General features: G+C 32.3%; 1 protein-coding gene and 1 pseudogene across 1 annotated transcript; one reads left to right on the top strand and one right to left on the bottom strand.

The window, feature by feature from the left end:
- Positions 1 to 1,993: 1,993 nt before the first annotated feature.
- Positions 1,994 to 14,038, top strand: LOC111038317 (annotated as a pseudogene).
- A 3,117-nt stretch (positions 14,039 to 17,155) lies between these two features.
- LOC111038308 lies at positions 17,156 to 24,123 on the bottom strand. Its single transcript, XM_022321353.1, has 4 exons — positions 23,856 to 24,123; positions 22,537 to 22,902; positions 21,220 to 21,350; positions 17,156 to 20,048 (listed from the first exon to the last, which is right to left on the bottom strand). The coding sequence occupies exons 2-4, from the start codon at positions 22,747 to 22,749 to the stop codon at positions 19,856 to 19,858; spliced, it is 537 nt and encodes a 178-aa protein (XP_022177045.1). The 5' UTR covers positions 22,750 to 22,902; positions 23,856 to 24,123; the 3' UTR covers positions 17,156 to 19,855.
- Positions 24,124 to 27,017: the final 2,894 nt, after the last annotated feature.

Genomic DNA, 27,017 nt, shown 5'->3' with positions numbered 1-27,017 from the left:
GAAATCAAAAAAAAATAAAAAATAACATATTATGTTTTTGTACCAATTATTATTAGGGCTAGAAAAATAAAAAAATAAAAATATTTTAGCTATTTGTGCTAGAGAAATTTGAATTTCAATGAAATTTTTTTTCGCATATTTAAACATTTTTTTACGTGTCAATTTAAGTTTCGTTATATTTTCATTGTAAGTGTACATTTTGCTTACATCTTGCTCGAATTGCATTCATTGTACTAAAAATTAATTAATTATAGGCATTATTTTATATTTATGTTTAATAATGAAATTTTAAGTTTTCTTTATTTCACGAATAATTAGATTTCTTGAACAGTGGTGTTATTGAATTACGAGTTTTTAAAGTTAATGATAATGTAACTGATAATATAAGTAAGTACTTAATAAATATAATAAAATTACAATATTATTATTTTCACTAAAATTATTTATTCGTAGATTCTGGAATAACTTATAACGTCATCGATGCATCTTCTCTTTCCTATAACTGTTCCTACAGAAGTCAGTGTAGGTACATCGCGTAAAACGACTTACCAACCAACACCCTAATGAAAATGTGTGCTCGGTTACCATTTAAAAACCGGTTTTGCAGTACGATTACCTAACACCCGGACATTCGTTGAAATGCGAATAAAGATTATTTAGGATTAGAAATGAGAACTTTCGCTTCCTTCCTGCATGAAGTGTCACCTTCACTGACCAAAGTTACAGTACTGAATAAACGTGTATTCCGTAACCTAACATTTATTACAGGCAGTAGGCACTATAGTAATAATATTGATAGTATAATTTACCTACCTAAAGACGCATGAATAAACTTTAAAAATGTGTATACAAATAAATTGATTAATTGACTCATTATATTGTTATTGATCTTACAATATCGGTGGTATGATGATGACCTTAAATACACGTAAATGTTATCGCATATTATGATCGAAGTTTAGACTATGAAAACACCAAATACTAATTACTGGGTACCTCTGCAGAACAAGGTAAATATATAATATTGTATAGGTAGGTATCTGGTATAGGTACTTATCGTTCTTGACATGGACATTTCCATATACGTGACCATGTATAATATGACTTTTTACCATCGACGGCCCGGTTAGTGGTAATTATATATATTATATCGCTCGTGATGTATTATAATAATATAAAATATAATCAATTAAAATACACTAAACGACATCGAGGCAATGGAATTCGAAATTTATTATAATCCAATCCTGTAATAGATTGTTAGTCAATCGTGAAAAGGAAACATTGTAGGTACCTGTAACATTATTGCGCATTATATACTTACAATGTTATGCTGTCGTGCACTAGATAAATTTTGAATAATCTAAAGATCGAGGGACCCACCCACATGATAATTTATGCACCACGTGTGTTTCTCCGAAGGTCCAACCTTCGGACAATTACCCGCGAGCTGATTTCGCGCATTTGTGACGATCGTTCGTGTTTCGACGGTTATATGATACGACTTTTCCCAGGTGCGAGTAAAACTTGACAAGAAAAAAATAACTCTGGCTTAAGTATTACGTATAGTCGGTAATACAAAACCTGTACGCATGTGAGTAATATATTTCCGATAGCATACATGATAATTGATAATATTATGTGAGTGTGTAACCAATACGTCGAATAATATTTTTATATTTTCGCCGAAAAACCAAACTTAATGTTATTCATTTAGGGTCCAGATTTGTGTGAAAATGCATCCTGTTTAAAATGTATTGTAAAAAAGTATATGTATTACGTGTACATAACAACTAAATTGAAAGTTTCTCAAATATTTTAATCGTATGTCGGTCAAATATTTTTGAAATACAAAAAGTATTCTTTGATAATGCAACTTTATTAAATTATTTCTACATGGGCACCTCTACTATTGTCTTTAATGGTAGCCATGTTTTTTTAAAGGGGGCAAAACTAAATTGCATTATAATATTGTATAAATTATAAAAATTAATTGTGTTTAATACATTTGGCATTTTTAGAGAATATTTTTGAAGTTTGCTTGCATAAAACATAAACAAGTGTATATTGTTTTCCCTTTTTCTTTGGATACAACCCGAGTTGGAAATAGGTAATAATGTGGTCGAGAAGTGAATAAAAAACTATTTTCGTACGAGTTGATACCGATAAGCGATTTGACATATTCACATGCTCAGAAAAAGGCCGCAGACCCCAAGGTCACCAGCAACATCGTCGATTCGTGAAAAAAATATATGGTTCTTTTTTCTATAACGTTCAGTACTACTACGGCGTAGGCCAACAAAATAAACCAAAAAATGGTCCGATCTGTGCAACGATAATAATAGCTCGCTGACATTTATTTGGACGATTCATTAGGATTTTAAATACGAAAGTGAATTGTTGTACGCAAGAGCACAGGCTCACGACTCGAACACCTGCAGAACATCGTTGGACTCTCGTCAGAAAAACACAGTCTCTGGCCTCTGCACGCGAATAATTCGATACCAATTAACACTATTACACACTATTAATATCGCATCATATAGCGGGATCATTTTTTAACATTCGATAGTTATTATTTTATCTAACCTCTAACCCGAGCATGAGTTATTATCCTTACATAACTCATATTATATGGTCGTTGGAGGGTTCAGAATGAGGGTTGGATTTAGGAACACAATATATCGTCGAGTGTTCTGCTATTTATGTGAGTTATCGCCCTATACGTTCGTCTTTATTTTTCTACGCGATATCCGGGTTCACATAGGTACATTTTTTTTCTTTTCAGGTAAAGTGGTCGTCATAGTCAAGATTTCTGCGGGCCCGCCGACACTCATGGTTACCGCTCTGCTGGTATACCAAATCACGTGCAGCGGCTCAGCGACAGTGCTCCGGTCGATTGCGCCTAAATGCAACCGGACTGTCTAACGAGTACTGACTTGTACTGGCATCCAGTACCAGTTCGAATGTCACACTGTAGGTACCAATGTATCAAATCATAATTATTTTTAACATTTTAACTTTTTTATAACGTTATTATTTAAGAAAATTAAACGAATTTCAAAAATAATATAAATGGCAACATTGCGCAAAAAATCATAGGTGATTGTGTTGTTTTTTGGGTTATTTTGACAAACCATTGTTTCATCAAAATCGTACGGAATCGTGTTTCCAAAAAGGTGAAACGTACGGAATCGTGCTTTACCTGTAGAAGTGTGTCTCAGATACGACGCCTGTTATGTGCCGAAAAACAACATAGAGCTCTGGGCTCAAATATGTGGAATCGACTTGTGCTTGGCGTATCTCAGGTGGGTGCCTCTACGACCCTGGCCTTATGTGATATTATGTCATAAAAAAAAAATCACCAACCGTTTTCCGGTCTTGTGATCTAATGATTTTAGTTCTCGTATTCTTCCCAAAACACGAACATTATATTATCAATCTTATAAATTGAATACCTCTACCTATATATAATAAGGAAGTAAACGAAATAATAGCAATAATAATGGTAAATGATGAATTTTACGCAATCTGTACAGTGTACACGTTTAAAATAAAAATTAGTTACATAATCATAATATTATATACTGTCCAGTCTCGATTCACAAAAATGTCTTCGACGTCCACAACAAGGCCCTCCCTTTTTGATGTTCTAGTATCGCTTTTTCCGGTTTCGTTCCGGCGTGTCAGCCACTGTGATGGCCCCGACTTGCCTGTGCACTGCCGACGGGTTTGCAATAATGACACCTTACCCGTGCCTATCGGTATACAGGGACAAGGTAAGTCAGGGGAGGTGCAGAACTCCGTCGACCTGTACTTGGACGTGGAAAAAGTGTTGTGGGTCCCGGACACGGGTATGGTGCAGACGCTGGACAACGACTCTGAACCTCTGAGGACGGGACCGCGCCAACCGTATGGGCGGGCGTTCGACTTGAACACGAGCAAGGTAATTGTTTTTATTTTTCCCTCTGTAACATACCCGAACACAACCTCGACACAAAAGCGCTGAGACTTTAAGCCATTTCACTCGTTTCACTTTTTAACAAGTCACCCTTGAACCGTGTGCAGCATTTGTACTCGCATTTGCGTTTTTAAACCTGTTCGTTATATAATATAATAGTGACTTTGCTATCGCGTGTAACAATCTCGCGGTTCCATCGAAGGCGAATTAATTGATAAATCGCTATTATTTTTAAACCAAATTTAATCGTTTTAGACCGTGTTGCATATTATATAAATTGCCAATAATAATACAGCGTTCAACATATTATTACTATCCATTTATCCATGTGTTAAGATTAGTGTACGTTTATGTTACACCGTATGTATATGTACGAGTATATGAAACCAGCTATAGAACAAATATCGATTTTAGGGCAGTACACCCCTTGTTTTGGTCTTATCGTCGTCGTATTATAGGACAAGAGATCTCTGTGCGAGATACGCGTAGGTTAATACAGAGTGATTCAATTATCGTAAGCCAGGCGTCAAGTTATTTAAGGTGATATAATGTTATTGCAAATACCAAGAATCGTAAGAACAAACACACTACTGATAACCTTTGTAGAAAAATAATTTGGAAATTCCTTGTAATTCTTAGGATATTGTTTGGTCCACGATAAAAGAATCACCCATCCTGCAGTATATTTCATTACAGCCACACAAACAGTCCATTTAGCTTGATGTGATATGGTATTCTGGTAATATATATAGACTATACTATAACTATACATCGTAATAATGTAATATAGCATTATAATTTATAGCGTCGGGTGAGTTATACCCATATTTATATTTCAATATTTGTATACAACTAGAGCGTGCTAATAAGAGTTCTGTAGGATTCGTTTTGTATAGGTCTAATTACTATATGTTCGCCCCCCCCCACCCATCGATTCAATATATAATATACATCGGACGAACTTGAAAATATTTTACAACGTTAATTACAATTATTTGCAAACCACGTCGGGGTATGCGTGTGATGTGGAATAACGATATCACTGCACAAATGCGGTAATATGTACATATCTGTATACTATAGGGTGATCCACTTAGACGGCTACAATACGTAATTACTGTCCACCTTTTATTTACCTACATAGTTTTTATACTAAATTTTGCGTTCGTAACACTAAATGTTCACATAAAAATATAGTTTTTTTTTTTTTTTATCACAACGGTTTTATTATGCCGCGCATGTCGGTGTTATTTCTAATTTCATATTCCGACGCAGAATTATTCTTCTCCCGACATCTGTATGAGGTACGAGCTAGCCTAGGCAAACGAATATCGAATGAATTTAGACCTAACTGGTGTTTGAAATATTAGACGAGCGAAGTGGCGCACTCCACACAATTTACAGGGCGACGATAACGCCGTGTACAAATATTACGTATAACTATAATATAATAAATAAATAAAAAAAAAACCCAAATATTTATTCTAAAAATGAGCCTCCAGTTATACGGATCACCCCGTATATTATATTGTAGAGTGGTGCGTGCGGAGTAAATGATTAATGAACTAAAATGTAGAAATTCGATTTCGTTCGAGCGGCGACTACACGAGCATATATAATATATATATATAAAGTAGAGTTTGGGTAACCGTATAGCTGCTGCAGCTCGTTAAGTCATACGCATAGCTGCTCTCGTCTCCGGGCGTGAACGTCAACGGGTGTTGTGCAACGTTCCATGTAGTTTAATAACTTTTATTATTTTTTTCTCTCCTCTCCATCTGTCTCCCTCTCAGTTTCTGTCTCTTTCTCTCTCTCTCTCTCTCTCTCTCTCTCTCTCTCTCTCTCTCAATCGACCGCAAGAGACACATTGTAGGTAGATATCTACTATAGGTAGACGCTCACACGTACAAATCTGTAGAGGATAACCTACCCATAGTAATAATAATAATAATAATACATTATAATAATGGGTTCGGTCGATAATAATATTATATGACGGGCCGATCGGGACGATTGTCTTTGGGCGAGTCTCGTATTATTACTACTATTATTATAACGCTTTTGGGCACAGATTATTGGACTGACGTAGATACGTGTATGAACAATAACACTGGTGTACAATATGTATCGGTTTGACGGTCGTATTTTAGGATTTCTAAATAGGTTTAAAAGCGCTTTACGCCACCACGAAATTCAGGATTACTACTGCTATATTATGTGATGCCGAGAATGGGCGTCCGATTTTGCCGATACTTCGTCTGTGTATAATAACTATTTGTTAATATTATAGTCTATAATTTGGGAGAGCCATGTGGTTATTAACGCGGGTATACGGTGGTCTGCAAGTATTATAATCTTAACGATTAGCTTATCAAAATATATCACGTCTTAAAAATATAAATAATATTCTTGTTTTTCTACGAGATTTCATCACTGAGTTTAGATAGTATGAATAATTTTCGTTTTAATTTATTCACACAAGGCTCTCATTTTTGACTAAAATATAATATGTTTATAATATTCTGTACTTGACGAAAATTTGAATGAGGAGGGTATAATAATACTACGCTTTGTAGTTGAAATTCAATTATTTTGAGACATTGCGATTTCAGTACGAAGAGGATCATTAGTAGCATAGCGTATTCTACAGATAAATTAGAAATTTAATATTAACATGCTGCTGATTTCAGAATTACAATTATTTTTTCGGACAATGTCACATTTATTTCTATTATCATATTATTTATAAGCTAACTAGTAGTACCTATGATCATTAATAAGGTACGGATTTGTATGTATTTCCATATTTGTCGGGCATGATAATATTCGAATGATCCCTTTATAGAAATACGTTACAAGATTTTCTGATTATTTCAAGCTATGTTTGATATTACATATTTAATCTTAATTACATATTTTTACATATTTTACTCGTGTTACGTATTTTTGTTAAATATTGAGCTATTTACAAAATTAATAATGTATCACCATTTTATATTATGTGTTATCTTCTCCAGGTTAAATTAGATCAGAATTTTCCGAAATTGATTTTTTGACATCAACTAAAAAAAAATTTCCTTAAAGCACCCTATCATGTAAATTTATTTAAAGAAAATTACCCCCAAACACCTCTTCCCCTGAAGCCAGTGATAACTCGCTGGAATACTTGGTTACATGCTGCTACATATTGTTGCGACAATTTAAGTTTCATTGAAAATATGATTTCCAAAATTGAAATAGATGTTGTTTCAGCATCCTAACTCTAATGAATAAATACTTTTTAATTTGAATGTATTCCTAATAATTAATGTTAATAAAATAGCAATAAAATATAGTGTTGTATAATTTATATTTACCTACTTATTTAATATACTAATTATATAAATTTTTTTTTCAAGAATAAAAACATTTTTTTTTATACATTTTGTATTTTTATTTACATATTTGGATAAAATTAAATACATATATATGTACATATTTTTGAATTTTGAATACATACAAATCCGCACCCTAATCATTAAAAACTTTAAAATTTTTGATATTCTGTCTTACATGTTGCATGGTACGTATGTAAGTGTATTGTTTTAATTTCTAGATCGGTCGTATTGTAGTGTTCACACAGATCCTCCTCTACTGTCGGTTCAAACGGGGGGGGGGGGGGGGGAAGATCGGTCGTATTGTAAATTATTCATTTGTCTTATTTACCAAGCCAAGAGATATATGAAAAGTTTTTTTGCGTACATACATTTTATATTATTTAATAATTTAATTTTAATTTTTTAATAAATGTTCAGCTGCTGAAGTACATAATTAAATAATATTTAACTTAGTAGACAGTAGTACATATTTGTCCGTTACTACTAACATTTATAAATCTTTATAACTGCATTATAGAGATATGATTACCTACATTAAATTCAGAAGGTGCCTTCCTATTTAGTATTTATCATAACTGACAAGATATCATTGTACTTCTACCCTTTGAATAGGTTATATTAATTGACTTTCTATTCATCATTTTTTCTGATTATTTTAGCGTTTTCAGAAAATGTATATGCGGGAAGACCTAACAAATTATAACCTATACTTTTAATTCTAATCAATATTTTTAATTTTGTTTTCTGTGCATAATATTGACTCTCGTGCTACACGTATGATGTAACATTGTAACTATATTCTATAATGCTCTAAAAGCGTTGGGTTTTGTAATGAGACTTTCTAAGAAGTTCCAGTTTCAAAAATCTATCAAAGCACTGTATTGTGCTTTGGTACTTCCAATATTTAAGTATGGCTCCGTAATCTGGGACCCACATAACCCTATGACTTTATCTAACCAACTGGAAAGGGTACAGCGTAAGTTTTAGAGATTTGGAGAGTACACCTTAAGAGCACCTCATGCAGAACACGACTACTCTCCTGTTGCAAACTAAATTAATTTTCTCTCGTTGGCCGATCTTCGTCATTATGCAAATCTGAAATTTATCAAAAGGTCTGCTGTCTGGCGCGATCGACTCTCCAACTCTTTTATCATTAATTATTTTTAAAGTTCCTCTCCACCAAACCCGTTTACATGTTTCATTTCACATTCCCACATCTTCCACCAGTTATATGTTCAATGAACCAATCCGTAGATTGACTCATAACCATCTTCTATAGTTTGAAATTCTATGTTAATACCGTATTGTGTATGATACTTTAATTGCAATTATATCTACAATGTATAAAAAGGATTCACCTGTAAAATAATAAAAAATAAACATTTTATAATTTACAATTCTGAAAATAAATAATTTTAAAACATTTTTTTTCTAAAATTTCAAAATGGTTTAACAACATATACTTAAGTGATGTAGTTTATTTTTTTACAATTATTTTAATTTCATTATTTTTGTTAAGTAATGTGATCCAGTCATAGAAAAAGTCATTTTTTTTTTAATAAAAATTCTTACTTCAAAAAATTTGAACATATATAAAAATAAATTACATGACTAAAATGAACTTTTTTACAATCAACATTAAATTAAAAACCGGATTTACAGATTTTTTGGCAATTTTATATTTAAAAAAAAAAATAAAATGTAATCAAATATAAAACTATTTATTTTTTGGTGTAAAAGATTAAAATAACAAATGTTTTATTATAAGTGTATAATGCAAGGGTCAATGAATTATATAAATGAAAAAATGTATTTGCAGAGCAGGGGTTCCTAGCTGTTACACCTTATATAGGTACTTATTTTAGTAAATCTACCTTATTTAAAGATTTGTTAACCTAAGTTATCTGCATGTAAAATAGACTTGCGGACTCAAGTGATTTTCAAGTTAATTTGTTCTACCTCCGACGTACCTTTGTCACATTTCTGTTGACTGCATTTCGTACACGCCTTTGAGCCAAAAAATGTATCCGTATATTCATTACACATATGGACGTTGGTTACGCGTTGATACATCTGAGTTAAATGATTATTGAAATTTGAATTTAATAAAACACACGCTTCACTCAACTTGGATTTTTTAAGACCACGCAATTGTGCGATGCCAGAAGACACGTGTATTTTTCCATTTTCACAGTCATCGTCAATACCTTCCAGGTTTTTAAACACGAATCGTATTCTGAACTCGATCAACTTTTTCGAAGTCATATAGTTTCTGTAGTACAATGAAATATAGTATACTCGTACTATACAAGATTAACACTGCGTAGTTAAGCGAACGCACGACAAGGTTAAACGTTTTAGGCAGGTCAGCATAGTATAGGCCCGAGGGCAAACGCTTATAATAATATTATTATTATTGGCAAAGTTTTATTTTTGTTGGCCCAAAACGCATCTCCTCTTTAGAATAACGTTGAACAGAAATGTACTTCTACATACACGCCCATACAAATCGTTCTTCTACGCGATCTGTACGACGAGGCCGTATGCAGTGAAAGTAGGTCGATGAAGGATCAATATATTGCAGATGTCCAACCAAACGTAAGTCAATGTCTGTGACACTCGTCTAGGATGTGACTGATGTTGTATAGTTATATCAGTCACGATACCTATAATATGGAGGCACATAACCTGCCTCGACCAACACCTACCATAAAGGCTAAGTTTAGGTTAGTATGCTATAATGTTGTAGAGACATTATAACCTTTGACGACGTATTATTAGTTTTCTAAAAGAGCAACTACGCGTTATCCACTCTTAAACTAAATTTTATAATTGTTCATATTATGTGATAACCATAAGATGTAAATGCTCACTTACATTTTTTATTCAAACTGAAAACGCATAATTATTATTGCAAAGGTACTTTAATTTCGATTCTTAGAACTGAACTCTGTTCTCTGCAACGATCTTTTGGAAGCATTATAATTTCTTTAAAAATATTGCGTCCGATTATATACTAAATACCTACTACCCATACATGGTGATTCGCCGAGCATGCTCACACCCTCCCATTTTCTTTTGCATGACGCAGACGCATCATGTGGCGTATAGTTGAGGCGTTTCCATCCCACCAGATGTACTCGTATTAATATACATCTACTTGAACTTTTACATGGAAAAAAGTATTAAAATATAAATTAGAACATTTTTGTAAGTAGTACGATGTACATAAAGTATGTTATACAAAATTAAAAATTGTGATATACCCATCAAATATAGTTTCAGAATTATATTTTCAACCTCTTTGATAGTTGAGAGTGATTTTACTTGGGCGATGTGTGAATTACAATCGCGGTAATCGTTAATTGGTATTTACCATTTTATAGGGACTTGTACAATACTATTCCTATTGAAATAAACCCCCCTCCCCCGAACACCAATCAAAAAAATAATTCGTTAACACGAAACTTCGTTTTTAACATAACGTAACATAAAAATAACCGGTTATTGAAAAAGTACGACTTGACGTGGCCGACGACGTCGATGAGCCGACTCCAGTGTCTGGCTGTGGACGGGTGGCCAGTGTTACGTGTACGTGTCGGACGTGGCCAACCGGGCGGTGATCGCGTACGAGTCTACGGGAGCACGAGTGATGTTGCCCGAGGCGATCGCGGGTGGGTGCACGAAGCGTGACGCCCTGTCCACGACGGTCGTCCGGGTGGAGTGTGGCGGCGTTGATCGTCACGTCGTACTTGTCGGGCGCCAGGGCGTTCACGGTCCTTACCAAGTACCCGGTCCGAGGTTCTGCAGGAAAAGTGACAGACTTGGGCGTCAAACCGGACAAAATGGCACCCGGCGACCTTGTCGAGCACGATTTATTATTAGTATTGTAATAATATGTGTAGAACTCTTAAATCTGAGCACATATTTTATAAACGGACCAGAGGGCGTAACCCGTGATTTTATTTTTCCCCGAGACATATTATAAGAAGTGTTAAGACATATTATACATTACGAAAGTGTACTAAAAAAAAAAAAAAAACGAAAAATGTGTTTTTTACTACACTGTTGACGATCGGTCTCGAAACTATAATATACAAAGCTCCAGCAAATGCGTCATTTTTTAAGGCGTTGTGCATAGACTATTCTTTCGTTTCCCGCGGGCACGCTTTATATTTGTGTGGTACATATCACAGCTTTACTATATTTATGTGCACTGACTATTTTTAACAGTAGATCAAAATACTCAACACCAATTAAATGTATAAACAGAAAATAGTGGATAAAACTTTTTCAGAAATCTTTCAGATTTACTGTCGTTTTGTTAATTCGCATTATTGAAAATAAAATGCAGATGCAAAGTACACACATGTATGACATCTTTACATTTTTTAAATCGAACCACATGAAGTACTTTTATTTTCATGCGAGGCGTTTATGGGTTGTGTTAATGAAAAATGTATGGAGTTAGTAGGAGGGTTTAGTTAATGCTATACTTCAATAAGTAGTAAAGTACAAAGAAAAATTGCTATAGCTGCGTGGGTAATGCGGTTTGGTTACTCGTCATCAGAACCATTATAAATAATTATTAATAAGGGGTTACAGTCTGCAATATATACGCACATGCTAATATAAATTCTATTCAAATTTTCTTGGAAGTCGCATGTTCTGAATTATTAATTATCATATTATTTTATTTTATTTTGCATATGAAAACGTTTTAAAATATATAGTTGAAAAACCTATACCAATTATTTATTTTCTAAACAAATTTAATGATTTAAGTTAAAAATGTTATAGGTTACCTACGATCAAAATTCAAAAATGAGCTTTTAGCGACTCCACAAATCGTATTGTTCTCCTTCTAAAAAAAAGAAAATGTGTATACTCTTAAGTCTTCAACGACTTCTTCGGAAAGTGACTGCGCATATTATTAGTGGGTATTTTTTCATACTTAACCGTTTCCGTTCTATTTTAAGAGCATTTATTTTTTTGTGAGTACATTCTATTATATGCATCTAAACTATCAATTTTCTAAGTGTGTGCGTGCGTGTCGTTTGATTGTGTGCGTAGTAAGTGATCGTTAGTGTGTGGACTGCAGTGTAAAAGAGATATGAGACACGCACATGTCACCGATCTGTAGTCGAATAGTAACATTTTTCACTAAAAAAGCATGTACTCTGTTGTCCATCGTACTAACTAATAGCTAGTAATGCGATAAGAAATGTGAAAACATATTTGAATTCGTCATGGAATATACTTAAGATACCATTTTTTTTTTTTAAATTTCATACAGTAACTGTTTAAAAAGTTTTCAACATTATATTTTTAGATAAATTTAAGAGATGATAGTCGATATTTGAAAAAAAACAAGTATGACTGACTTCAAGTAAACCTCAACATGAATTTATTTATGGTTTCAGATTATTATTATAGCATTACTAATTGTGTCGGTCCGGTGGATAAAAGATAAGTATATTATGATTAAAAAAAACCGTTATATCATTAATTTTAAAATGGATTTTGATTCATCAACAAGTTACCTTAAAATTGGTATTTTTATGATATCATGTATGCATATTTTAGAATATTAAAATTGCACCTGTCGTCACAGATACATATATTATTAATAAATCAGAACTTGGTATCAAAATTAAAATCCATCCAACCAATTCCCCACAATTTACTTAAACGTCTTATAGATCTAAATACCATTTTATATATTTTATGTAGATTTCAATGAAATAATTTTGCACAAATGTACATGTGTGACTATAGTGTTATATAAAAAATGATTATGATAATATTTTGACACTGCAGCTGTTACATCCTGTTGAATATGCCCATGAGTATACATTTTTTGTCTTTTTACCCAAACGTCCTCAACGTGTATACAACTGAAATTGTCGGTGTTACATCTGTACATACCCGCGATACATTTATATTTGTATACCTACTCCCTATCTTTTTCCATAGATAATTCTCGGAATATATATTTTTTTTAGGAATATCGATATGTGCATTGTCACGTTTTCCTCACTCCAGCCATAGGTGAACTGAGCCCCTATTATAAAGCATATACCTTAGAGTTGAGTTTGACAAACCTTAGCAGTAGTATTATTTAAAACCAATTGAAAAAAGTTGTTTCACTACGTTTACCATCGAATTATTTACTGTATTAACTTCGTCTTAAAATATATCTAGTCTGAAATGTAGTATAAGTAAACAGCAACAAAAAATTATCGAAAAACAAAACTGAATACGAGAAATAATTGTTCAATATCAACGCAATTGGCCTACTCGTAAAAATTGGCCTGTGCGCACCAGCCTGATATGATAATTATTATTCTATTTCTATATTATGCACAATTACCGATGACACCATACTTAAGTATCATACACAGTATAATAAAATATGCCGGCTCAATAATATTTTCAAAAAATATATCGCATGATACATACACTATAATAAACGGCCCCCCCGTGACGATTTCCTGGTAATGCTAATTGTATAAATAATAAAATATGTACCCATAGTTGGAAAACAGACCATTAATGCCATTATCCGGTTTCAGGTGATTTTGGGCACGGGCGGCGGCACGAAGACGTTCTTCCGGTTCGACTACGGTTAACACGACGTGCAGAGCTGGCCCCACCGCTGGCAGAGGAAAATTTCTCGGTCTGGCCCCTGCTTCCTGTCCACCCGGGTGATGGCTGACCGAGACCGGAATCGACTTATTGTGCTCGAGACGAATTTCCCGGAACAACGTCGGCTGCGGAATAGTGCACAACGTTTGCGTGCTCGAAGGGTGCTTCTAATGGTCACGCTCGTGGCCCTATCATAACGACGAGGAGGATCTGTGGAGGTCAAAGCTGACGCCTTGGGCAGCGATGTGGTATCCGGTTTCGTTAAATCGTGTATAATATCAGTATTAACGCCATAGAATAAAACCAACTCAATTTACCAAAGATTAATATTATCACATCGTCGACAACTCCTTATAATGTACGCGGAATACCTTACATTCACCGAGGTAAACCGGACGGTATACTCGAATCGTATCGGGAGTAGATTTAGCAGTCCGACGTTAGTGAAATAAATATATTATGTACTTTGTCTTTAAAATTTAATAAATAAAATAAAATAAATACTAATTTAAAATTGTATAAACTATATATTATTTACGTATTTGGATGATATTTTAAGTATAATGGAAATATGCTTCGGAATTCCTGAACCCTGTGTGGAATAATTATAGAATAAAATTCAACATTGTATCCAAGAAAACTACAGTTTATAACATAATTTTGAAAATGATTGTCCAGGAAGAAAATGAAAACACGTAATACTGCATACATTCAGTGTTACGAAAACCATCTGATTAGTGATTTGTAGATAATATTAAACTTGTACATTTTTATTGAGTATAATATGCTATTGTACTAAATACTTGCCACATAAATAAATAACATATTCATTTGAATATTAAAATATAATCAGTACTGATCATCCTGATTATAAATCAGAAGTTTTTGAAATATAGAAAAAAACATTTATCTGAAATGTATTAGTTATAATAGCATTCTATAGGTAATTATAATATTAGTTGTAAGCACTCTAATAAATTAAATAATAAATAAACAGTATTTTTTTATTAAATATATAAAAGTTATTTCAAATAAAAATGTTTATAAAAATAAAAATATAAGTTCAGCGTATGTCTTAATTGACCATAAATATGTAGCAAAAAATATAGTTATTGTTTATTTTAAGGCGTACGATACACTATAACCACGTATACGAGTATACTTAGAAGCTCGAAGAACTAAAAACTAACTGCTACTACCTAAGCAACAAAACACAATATTATTTTTTCTTTGTAGTAAAATAAAATACGAACTTTGTTGTGGTCCAAACTATTTACCATCACATAAATTCAAATACATAATATTACTTTATTCCATATTATGCGCGTATACTAAACAAACAGCAATAAATTATAACACTATAGAATTTTTTTAGATTATTCGAATTAATTGTAAAAATCGTAATCATATACAATTCGAATGAAACAAAACTAGAACTGAATTACAAATCTCGAATTAAAAAATAATGAACAATTATTATATTTTATAATATCATAAGCAAATATAAAAATATTACGTTCATCGAGCATCATGTCGTAAAACGATTTATTCTGCAGCATAGGCACAACAAGTAAATTATTGGTGTTTGCACCCACAATATCAGCTAGACAGTAAACACATCACACATCACTTTAAATGATTACATAAACCCTTATTTATTTAATTAACTATGATAACAATTTGGTTTTTTAATTGAAAATCACGATCATAAACATTACAATTTTAAATAATAAATTCAATACCTCATTTTTAATTTTACAAAAGTGGGTGTTACACCTAAATCATTTCTGTCACTAGGTTTTAAATTATAAAATAAACATCATTTTTTTATCTCAAAGAATATTTAAAACCTATGCTAATCATTCAAAAATAAGATATTATTATATTTATTGAAAACGAAGTTTACTTAAGTCTAATATTTTGTTATCAATGTATCGGCATTGATGAAAAAAATTAATTTACCAACTAATGTAATTACATTTAATATCCTAGATAAAATTACAAGATACAATTCAGATAAATTTTGGGTAATGCTTGTTTATATAATTCTGTGCAGTGTGCATTTCATATTAATCATATTAAATGTAAATAGCTGGTATCGTACTGAATACTTTTCGATAATAATATAATAAACAGTAATATTTTGTCATCATATTCAAATCAACAATAACCATTGTTAGGTCTTTAGACATCTCGTTTTTAGTAATAATGAATATTTAATGCATGAATAATAATTATTTTGAATGAAATAATTGTTGTATATTAATTATCATACTGAAGTATGATAATTAAAATGTAATATTTTATATTTTACTTTGTTAGTTTCGTGATAAAGTCTGTGCAAAAAACAAAAACTTTTCTTAACAATTATCCAACTGAATGCTATTATAGGTCGACAGATTTATGATTTATTTTTATTTTTTCAATTTAGATAATTTATTTCAGATTTTTCAGATGGTATTTAAAGCCCAAAAAATAATAATTAACTATTCAGTTACGTATCACAAAAACAAAATTAAATATTTATGAAGTAATTGCTTGGTGTTTACGTGATCAATACAGAAAACAAAAAAGTTGTATAAATATGTTTATATTAAACTATATACATAACAAAATTCACTTTAAAAGTTAGTTTTTAAGTAATTTAAAATAAACGTTTGTGTTACGATTATCTTTGGTGAGTGAACAAGAATGATTTTTTTAATCTTTATTTATTAAATATATTTTAAACTATACTGAATTATTCATGTAAACACTTATTAGTTTATATTATTCAACACAATATACAACATATACATAATTAAACTTTTTAAATTTAAAGATAATAATTTGTGTTGCACTATTGGCAATAGTCTATTGCCTAATGGAGAAGTCCTCTCCTCAAATATTAAAATAAATAATGACTTTTAGTAATTTCATTTTAAGCAATATCTAAATTTGTAAATAATGTATGAACTCACTACTCACTATATCTCATGATATAATATTAAACTACAAATTCATTAAAAATGGTACTTGAATAACTCTGTTTATTCATTGTTATTAAAATAATAAAACCCATAATTGTTTGTAACATAAGACAAATATTAAATATTTATCCTTTTGACCGTTCATACAACTTTTTTTCTACCTATGCTAAAAAAACATACATCGTTATATCTTACCATATTAAATTTGTGGAACATAAATAATTTTTTATAAAAACTTATTTTTAATTTCTTTAATATATTATTCGACACCCGTGACCCGTTACATAGGTACTTTAAGGTAAGTATCATTATAAACGCTAAATTACAAAAACTTTATCATTAAAATATGTTATTAACTTTTTAATGCACCTACTTGTTGCAGATAATAGAATTTATCGTAAAAACATTTTTTGTCAAAATGGTTATAAAAACAAATCAAAAAACTTAAACACTTTAGGTGCCTAGTTAGGTCTATAACAATTTTATCCTAAAATGTTATTATTACACCTAACTACCTGGTTCAAGGCGGATTTAACCAATAATGAGCGACCATTTAAGAGTAGATTTTCATTTTGCTATACTTTAACATAATAAGCGTATCCGGAGGGTTATTGGATTCCAGAATTTCCATAAGCACAATACATTCCAGAAGATTTTTTTTTGTACCCGGAAGCAATGAACATTTGACGTATAATGAGCAGGGAAACTGAGCATTTTTTACGACTTCGTCGTCATAAAGATAAGAGTTTATATCAACGTACATACAACTTGATTCAATAAAATAAAAAAATGCAACTTAATGATATATTTATATAAAAATGCACTCTACGTTCATCAAATGCTGCAGCTAAACAGCTAATATTATCGTTTTGAACGTTCAAAAATGTGTAGTTACATTTGCAAGTAAATAACATCAAGTGAATACAGATGAGATCAATAAAATGGAAGTTATTTAGTTGCATCAAACAGTGTGTCCCAAAGGTCCCGTCCTAATTACCTTTATTCGTGGCAAATCAATATGTATCTAAATGCTGTTTTTTCGACAGTAATATTATATGTATGAACATTTGCATAAATTTCAATTTTCTTATGGATTACTGATGTTGAAAAAAAAACGCATTTAAAAATATTGATGTGTACCAGTTATAGTCACTATACCTGCATCGATACATCACGGAGATATTTTTGATGATACGACACTTCTGGTGAATACCGCGTGTGGCATAAATAATAAATAAGCTATAATATTTTATATAATTTGATGTGTGTACCCGCTCACAAGATGTATACCAACTGTTACACGCCGTATAGTGAATATTCATTATATATTAGGTTTGCTGTATACAGGTATAATGTTGCATAATATAATATACAAGTTGGCACTTACATATTTGTCATATAAACTTAACACATTAAATTCGTATTCATTTCGCATATAATTAAAACGAAAACATCCTTTGATTTAGTTAATTTACGCTCCCCTAGTCCCCTAAACCTGCTGCCGCACTCGATAATATATTACAGTAGATTTATATAAATATATATATATATCAATTACATGCGGGCACATGTCCGCCCACACAGTCTGTGCATTCAGCCTTATGTAATATGTATCATGTGCGTACATGTATCATAATAAGGAGTGAACCATTTACCTGGCTACGCTCATTTTCACACGTCAATTTCTGTATTTTTTTATTCAATGTTTTATGTAGTTTAAAGATATGTATTTATTAGACTCTATGTCAATATAACATAACACGATAATATTGCGTACGAAAATGATTGATGATTAATAAAAACATTTAAAGTTGATCCCGAGCGGAATTCATAGGGCGGACCACAACTCTTCAACTAAGCTATTTCAACCACGTAGTCGTACTTATACAAAAACTATTTATTCATAATACTATCAATAATATACATTGTAAATCGCATCAACAAAATATTGTTCTTCTGATTATGAAATTAAAAAAACATACGAATCATTTGCACAATAAGACATTTAAAAAAAAATCATATTTTATTCGTAAGAAAATGTAATACTTGGTAAATCTGTACCTATAAAACTATAGGCACCTAAAATCTACTTGGATAATATCCAGAGTTTCCAGTTAAGTTAAATATACCTAATATTGATCACCGTGTTCCACGCGTGGTACCCGCTCTAACAGTCTAATAAATTTACAGGTATACTGTAAACGGTGATGGTTATGTATATATATATATAATTATATGAAACGACAGTATATAGGACATTATGGGTATTATGTCTACAGTTTACGGACGTCGTCTATATCCACGCATAAAGGTCAATTTTAAACCATTATATATACATATGATGATTCACCGAGTATGCTCACCAAACTTAGTTGCTCGTATACTTGTATATTGACACAAGACAATCCTCAATGGCATATACAAAATATAAGTGCTTGAAAATATAGCCTTCGAGTGTATTAGTACTTAACAATTGAAAAATCTTTTTTTGAAAAAAGTCAGCATTTTGATCAATTAAGTATTACGTAGCAGAAAATATAGGGGTGACGGGGTGAGCATGCTCGGTGGATCTTGTTGTTCATACAGGGAGTAAGGGGTCGACAATATTTCTCATTGAAATTGTCAAATCCTCAGGCAGTGGCAGAGCGAATAATGGAGTTGGATACCCCAATTACCCTAGTCTCCAAGACCTAGACGGCTAGACTAGTTTCTGATTTATACTCGTTACATATTATGATCTACGTTTAAAATGTGTGAAAAAATAAGTGTAAAATGTGAAAAAACTGGTGTGTGGGTAGATACTTATTTAAGGCAGTTGCTTCATGGGAAAAAAAGTCAAAACAGCCGTTGCCTTCAGGTGTGTAGTGTAGAATACTAGAATATTGCGATGACGATGATGTTTATAAGGTGAGGGTATTAATTTTGACCATGTGACGGTTTTCCGAGTTGGGCACAGCGTTTAGGGCCCATACCTGCCGATAATTCTTGTTGTCCGTGAAAATCTTCGTGACCGCCGGTAACAGGTCGTATGACTGCAACAGCACCTTATGGTCTTCCGCTGCGACCGGTGAGCCGCCCGCGATCAGGCTCAATCTGTATATAAATATAAAACGATAAAAGAGTAAACTAGAAAAAGTCGATGGTTTGAAGAAATTCTGTGTGTGTAACGGGCAATGTAAATGAATACCAGGCAATTTGAATCGCGAATACAAACGAATTATTTTTTGTTTGAAATGTTTGTACCAAGTTTATTATTCCTATAATAATAGAGTTATATAATACTGATTCGGAAAAAAAATGTATTAATAAATTATTATTTTATTATGTTCTGAATATCTTATAAGAATGATTATTATTAATTTTATCACATTATGAATATTCAAAAAAACAAATAAAGTTATTGTATAATATACTCAATAGTCAATATAGATGCACTTTGAAGGCAGCTTTGCAAGACAAATAAATGCAACTGTAGGAAATTAGACAGACCTTGCAATAATAAGTGCCATTTAATTATGTACTTACTAATTAATAATTAATAATACTCCTATTCTAATTAATCTTAATAAAATATTATTTAACTTATTTTATTTACATCGTATAATGGTAGTATTCCATCAATATTTAGTAGGTGTATATAGTTATTATCATTATTATAATTGTTTTTAAATATTCAGAATAATATTATAATAACCAGCTAATAATACGAGTATGAAAATAATGTTTTGTTTTTTTCCATAAATTTATATTACTTATCTATATATAGTTATTGGATGATAAATTTAAATTGTCTGTATTCGTGATTAAATTGCCCGGACTGCAATTACCATAGCCCATGGCATGTATACACATGACTTCGTATATCACAATAATATTCCTAACCTACGAGGTGTCTTGTCATGCTAATTATTCGTATGAGTCTACAATAATGTCTGAAACATTAAAAATGAATTGGGTTTTGTGTTTCTTAAAAAACCTGAAAATGCCATTGTACAAAGCGTATCATGACAATCAGAGAGTTGCTATAATGTTTAAGTAAACGTCTAATAAGTCGAATAATTGATTGCCATATCACAGGAAGTGTTCAATTATAACATTTTTAAATACGTTTTTTGAGGGAGGTGGGTATAGACTGAGACACCCTCACAGCAGCGTACCTACTATGACTTTGAGGCTGGACCGTGGTTAGAGACGAACAACCCACGAGCATAATAATTATTATAATATAAGAATATATATAATGATAGTATGATATTATATTCACCTGACGGCCACGAAATCTCTGGTGTACACGTAATTGAGACCACCCTGTATGTCAGCGTACAGCCCGCTCGAAACGCCCAGCTTGACGCCTTCCCAGCGCACTCGCAATCCAACCGGAAGTACGTCACCATTCTGCAGCGAAGACAATAATTTTCTAATTTAGTCTCAAATTGTTACGATATGGCGGTGACTGCGAGGCCTAAAGGTACTGCGTTTTCGTAAGAATTTAACGAATTAAACGCGGAGACGCCGCGTGATGGCCCGCGTGAGGGAACAAAACGAACACACCGTGTGCGGATATTATAATAACTATTAAAAAGGGGAAAAATAGTTATTATATTATTTAATACGGTATAATTATTACGAACGCGTTGTAATTTTAATTAAACGCGCGAGCGTAAATACAGTGTAGCGTTTCGTTGTAATAAGCGCACCCATATATTTACTCGGTGCATTGTAGGTAAGTAGGTTTAGACGGTTTAAACGGTCGAGAAAAAGGATATAAGAGGAGGAGGTATGTTAAACGAATAAAGCGATAGTACTGGGATAACATTTTAGGGGAGGGCTTACTTTTTAATATATTTATATGTGACAGCAATATACATCGAGTTTTCTAAACAATTCGCAAAATAACATTTTGTTATTTGATTTCTTTAAAATACCTATCTATTATATCATAGGTAATAAAATAAATAATTATCGCAATGATGTGAAGCTGTTTAATTTACAATAAGTTAATTACTTTAAAACAATGGAATATTGTTTTTTATTAATGAAAATGAGTCTATGTGTCCATTATTGTAAATTGCTTTTGTTATTTATTTTTCATGAGCTGTAGCTGAATAAACCCTATTTCGACGTTTTTAACCTAGTTTTTATTTGGCACATTTATCCGAGATCTGAAAAACTTTCTTTTACACGTTTATTGTCATGAGTCCATCAACGGTTGATGAACTTATAAATTATACTTTAAACCGTATGATCAATGGTAATCGTCTATTATTGTGGTTACCTACGTATACCTGAAATCATTTACAAACATTTGGACGAACAGGTTGTGACTCATATTTTTTTTTCAAGTCTTCAAAAACAATATCACTGCAGGTATCCCACCATACGTATGTACCGGTCATTGTTACACAAAGATTCCAAAAAATTATTTGCACATACATGGAATATACGTCAAAGGTAAGCCACCACCCAGCAAATCAAATGCAGTTTTCGGATATTGCTATTACCTACTCTCACACGACGATCGCCGTTTTATTTCGTCGTCATGCGATAGAGTGTGTTATAATTAATTAGACGAGCTATATACCTTTAAGCTAGGCGTGACATAAGAGGTCAAATTCCGGAGGTCCTTGAACGAAGCCGTGTACAAGTCGTGCGATCGCGTTGACGTCAAGTACACTGACCGCTGAAGCTTGGAGACAGCGATGCATTCTGCAGGCACATCCGGGTCGACTTCCGGTCTGCGGTAGTCCTGTATAACTGATCCTGGGCCGTGATCCTGGGTGCGTAATGCTACCATGTACCAAACTCCCCGGTCCGGGTCAAACGCCGTGATGCGTCCCCCGCGCGCGTCACCCGCGTACACCCTCGTCTCGCCTTTGAACGGTCTCGCGTCCACCACCAGAGTGGCTAGTCCCGAGCCGTTGAGCCCACCGAGTTCCACCGACTGTATCTGCGTGACAACAACAACAATCTGATAATAACACTATATAACATGTGGGTATAAATCCCCAAAAGAGGGGTTGGAGATATTTTGAGTGGCCAATAACTCACCCTCCCTCTCCCCGACCAAAAAAATAAATGTTTGGATTTCGTAATTTATGGATTGCAAAGGAAGCAGCTACAGGAGTGTATTAGTTAAAGAATAATATGGATTTATGTAATATGTATGTTAACATTTTTTTTTTTTTTGATAACCTGGTTTTTGGCACTTATAGTAGATCGGGTGTAGATAGTATTTTTAAGAGGTCGTTAATTGTATTTTCTTGTACGTTTTCATATAATTCACAAGAAAAATCAACTATAAACCACAAAAAAAAACCACTCAAATATTTCTGATATACTCGTTTTTCATTGTATCGATTTTGTTTTTTTTTTTTTGCTACAATTCAAAATGTATCAACTATAGAAACTCGGAACTCTCATTAATTATTTATAATGCTGTACTAAAATAAGATTAAATTTCGGGAAAAGAAAAAATTGAGCATTTTAGAGTTATGTTTCTATTAGATTTCGTTTTCGTTCATAAAATATTATATTTTGAATCTGGTTTCGCTTGCTGCTTAGAATAGTTTATTGTAAATTGATTATAAAATGTAAAAATAGTGAATAACTTTCGTATTGTTTTATCTCAGTGTAATTTTAATTTTAATTGTTGACATTGCTGTTGAAAATGTATTAGGAGTATGTGTAAATAAATAAATTAACTTATCGCTTGAACTCCGAATTTATATTTGGTCACATTGTGTTTGATTTTTAAAGATAAAAATAGTACTAATCTAAAATACATCCATATTTACTCTCAATTTTTTTTTGTGTGTGTAGCCACTAGCCGCAAGTTTTATTTTGACGAAAATTGTAACCGACAAAATTAGTAGTGAAGTAATATTTATAATGTATACGTACACATTTGTAAGTGTTCAGGTCATAAACGATAATTTTCGGTTGACAGTTATGATATCCTCTGTCCAGCACGTACAGGTGCCCTCTGAGTTTGTCCAGGTCGACGGCAACAGCCGATTGAACGCGACGGCAATCGTAGAGTTTCTATTTTAGCGTGAAAAACGAAAACGATGTGATCAGTCAATCCGGACAAGATGTTCAGACGAAAATCCCGCACACCCTCCACCCACCCCAAACATCAATTTATACTATACCCCCCGAGCGTGTATAATACTATTACGTATTATGATGCATACGAACACGATAGGAAATTAAAACGACATATATATATATATTATAATATATGCCCACACGTTCACGTTTGAAGTTTGAGTATATGGCACAACATACATGTATATAATATAATATAATACTCTGTAAATTAACCGTAAATACGTTAAATCTGGGCTGTGTGCGGTGTCGGATGAATCCCCTAGTTCGGGCGACGGTGGAGTTTATTGAAATTATATTTTTCTCAAAATTCACAAACCGAATTATATCCAATGCACAAAAGGTTCCTAATTAAATATTCGCCTCGAGCGATATTCTATCAGTACGCGATAACGCACTCCTCGTATACATATGTATATATTTTAATGGATTTTCATTGAGTGTATATTATAGCAAAGTACATATAGCTAATATGTATATCGTATTTTCACACAACTGTACACAGCTTTGTACAATGTACATGATGAACAATAATAATAATAATAATATGATTTTAGTCCGAATGGGAAATATAATATATTTCACTGAAAACACCTCGAGGCGTTAATAACGGATGTTGTTACTTTTTTTTTTTTTGTAGGACCTCATTCAAATATTCTACATAATGATAATATAGTACCGCGTTATTAAATTACACTTCTCCTGGCGATACCATTTCTAAATAGGCTGCAGTTAATGGTATCGGTCTTGATATTAAAATAAATTTATCACTATAATATAATAATAATTACTTATAGCGTAATAATTTTTTAGCGTTCTATGCTCTGCGCATAAAACAGCGGAGATTTTTTTTTTTACAAAAATGAATTCAATGTTTTGAAGTTGATTAATGAGGTTAGAAGCAAATTAACATTTATTATAAATGAAAAATAAAGTTAAAACAAATATTACTATCGGTCTTTAATGAACATGGTGATAAATTAATTTTAAAAGTTCTTATCGAAATATTCAAAAGGATTACTATGTACAGTCAATAATGAGGAGTAATAAATAAATATAATATATAGGTATATGCGTTGAATACTTAAATGTATAATATATATAAACAAAGATTAATACTTCAGGACTAAGCCCTAAAGGATATAATATTCGATGCCCGATACGTATTTAATCGTTCTTAGAAATTTTTTTAGCACTTTAATGAACAAACTTATTTGTTTAAATACATCATACTAGTGCAGTACCTACATTGTAATTCAGAGTCGATTTTTAAGAATTCTAATAAAATTCGTAAAAATTCTATGGTCTGTCAAATCGATTTGGTACGATCGATACCAACAATATCTTACGCAACATCGACGATTTGATCGTTTATTATTTTATGCATACATGTGTCTGTGTGCGTGTGTGTCCACAATCATCATTACAGCAATGTTGTGTTTATGGGACCGGGTCATGGACACCGAGAGTAACATCTGTCTCGTGACAGACATCGAAGGTCGAAATGTGTTTATAATGTGGCCACGGTGGATGTGACTATGTGAGCATAAGAGGCCTGGGAGAATACACGTTACTCATACCGTAGTTATAGCCTATATATGTATACCACAGTATGCTTAGATGGATCGTAAGGAGTAGGTGTATAGGGATTGCCTGTACATTATCGCCTAGGCTCGAAAAAAAAAAAATGAAGAAGTGCGCTGAGAAAAAGTATAAGAAAATAAAACTAGTTTTTTTTCTCCCGATACGATCAATGAGTATATAATTATAATATGTAAATATATATTGTACACATTTAAGCGAGTGGCGAGCGTTATAAAAAATTTTGTTTTTTATTATTATTGATAAAGATACGATTATAGTGCTTTTGCGACCGCAAAAATACAGACGCCCCGAAATGACTTCGGCGACCGGCTTTGCCTTTTATCGTTTCGTGGTAATTACAATGGACGCCGTCACGAGAGTTGGTTCTAGAAATAAACACAACAAACCCATTTAAATAATATAATATATTATTATTATTATTATTATTATTATTGTATACAAATCAAACGCCGAGCGAAAGGTGCGCACTGCGAGCATCGTGAAAACGTCACACAGCAAAATAATAACAATAATAATAATCGAACTATAATACTACTTTCTCACAGATAGCAATATGCCCTTCGAACTCGAACAACGTGCTTTATATTCAATATATATATATACACAATATACATCTCATCCATTATAATGTATAGGTTATAATAATAATTGGGTAGATCCAGTCGAAAGATACGCAAAGTGTACGGTCGTTGGTGTGGCTGATTTGCAGTCGAAATAATAATATGTAACAATCGCAAACAATACCTCTGAATCAGAATTCGGAAGCGCTTCATTCGTCGCTCTCGTACATTCGACAACGATGGTTTTCGATTCGACTCCCGGAAGTGGGTGATAATAATAATAATAACAATAATGAGAGTTAGCAACGAAAACATGAATGAACAGTGGCGTCATTTCAAGTTTTGTAAAGAGAGGACAAATCGCTTGCAGCCCTTATAAAAAAATCAATGTCTGTCCTACTTATAACCTTTTTGTCTTCGATTTAAGGGAGTTTGCTCTTCCTGTTGGTTAAAAAAGACATTATTAATACATGACGTTTTATATTTTTAAGTCTAGGTACAATATAAGTACATTTTTCAATAATTAATAACATATAATATTACTATTATAATGTTTATTATAATTGTATCCATAATAATAAAACCATATAATAAGTAATATAACTATAAAAAAAATATGTAAGTATATGTATTATCTAACTGATCTATAAAAAAAAATAATTGAAACAAGTGAGTAAAGTCGATAAAAAATCATATGAAGGTATAACTTGTACCAATCTCACTAGCAACCCGTCTGTCGGGCTGCTTTTAAGATTAGAGTGAGTCAAATGCCCACTTTATTTCCATCCAC

This window comes from Myzus persicae, unplaced genomic scaffold, assembly GCF_001856785.1.
Source record: "Myzus persicae strain clone G006 unplaced genomic scaffold, MPER_G0061.0, whole genome shotgun sequence".
Lineage (NCBI taxonomy): Eukaryota > Metazoa > Arthropoda > Insecta > Hemiptera > Aphididae > Myzus > Myzus persicae.
This window is presented reverse-complemented; position numbering and strand designations above follow the sequence as displayed.

Excerpts from the sequence above, each read along its gene's own strand:
- LOC111038308 (XM_022321353.1), bottom strand. The coding sequence starts at position 22,749 with ATGGTAGCATTACGCACCCAGGATCACGGCCCAGGATCAGTTATACAG. Across the intron at positions 21,351-22,536 it reads ATGTCACGCCTAGCTTAAAG|AATGGTGACGTACTTCCGGT; the intron begins GTATATAGCTCG and ends TCTTCGCTGCAG. Across the intron at positions 20,049-21,219 it reads AGAGATTTCGTGGCCGTCAG|ATTGAGCCTGATCGCGGGCG; the intron begins GTGAATATAATA and ends ATTTATATACAG.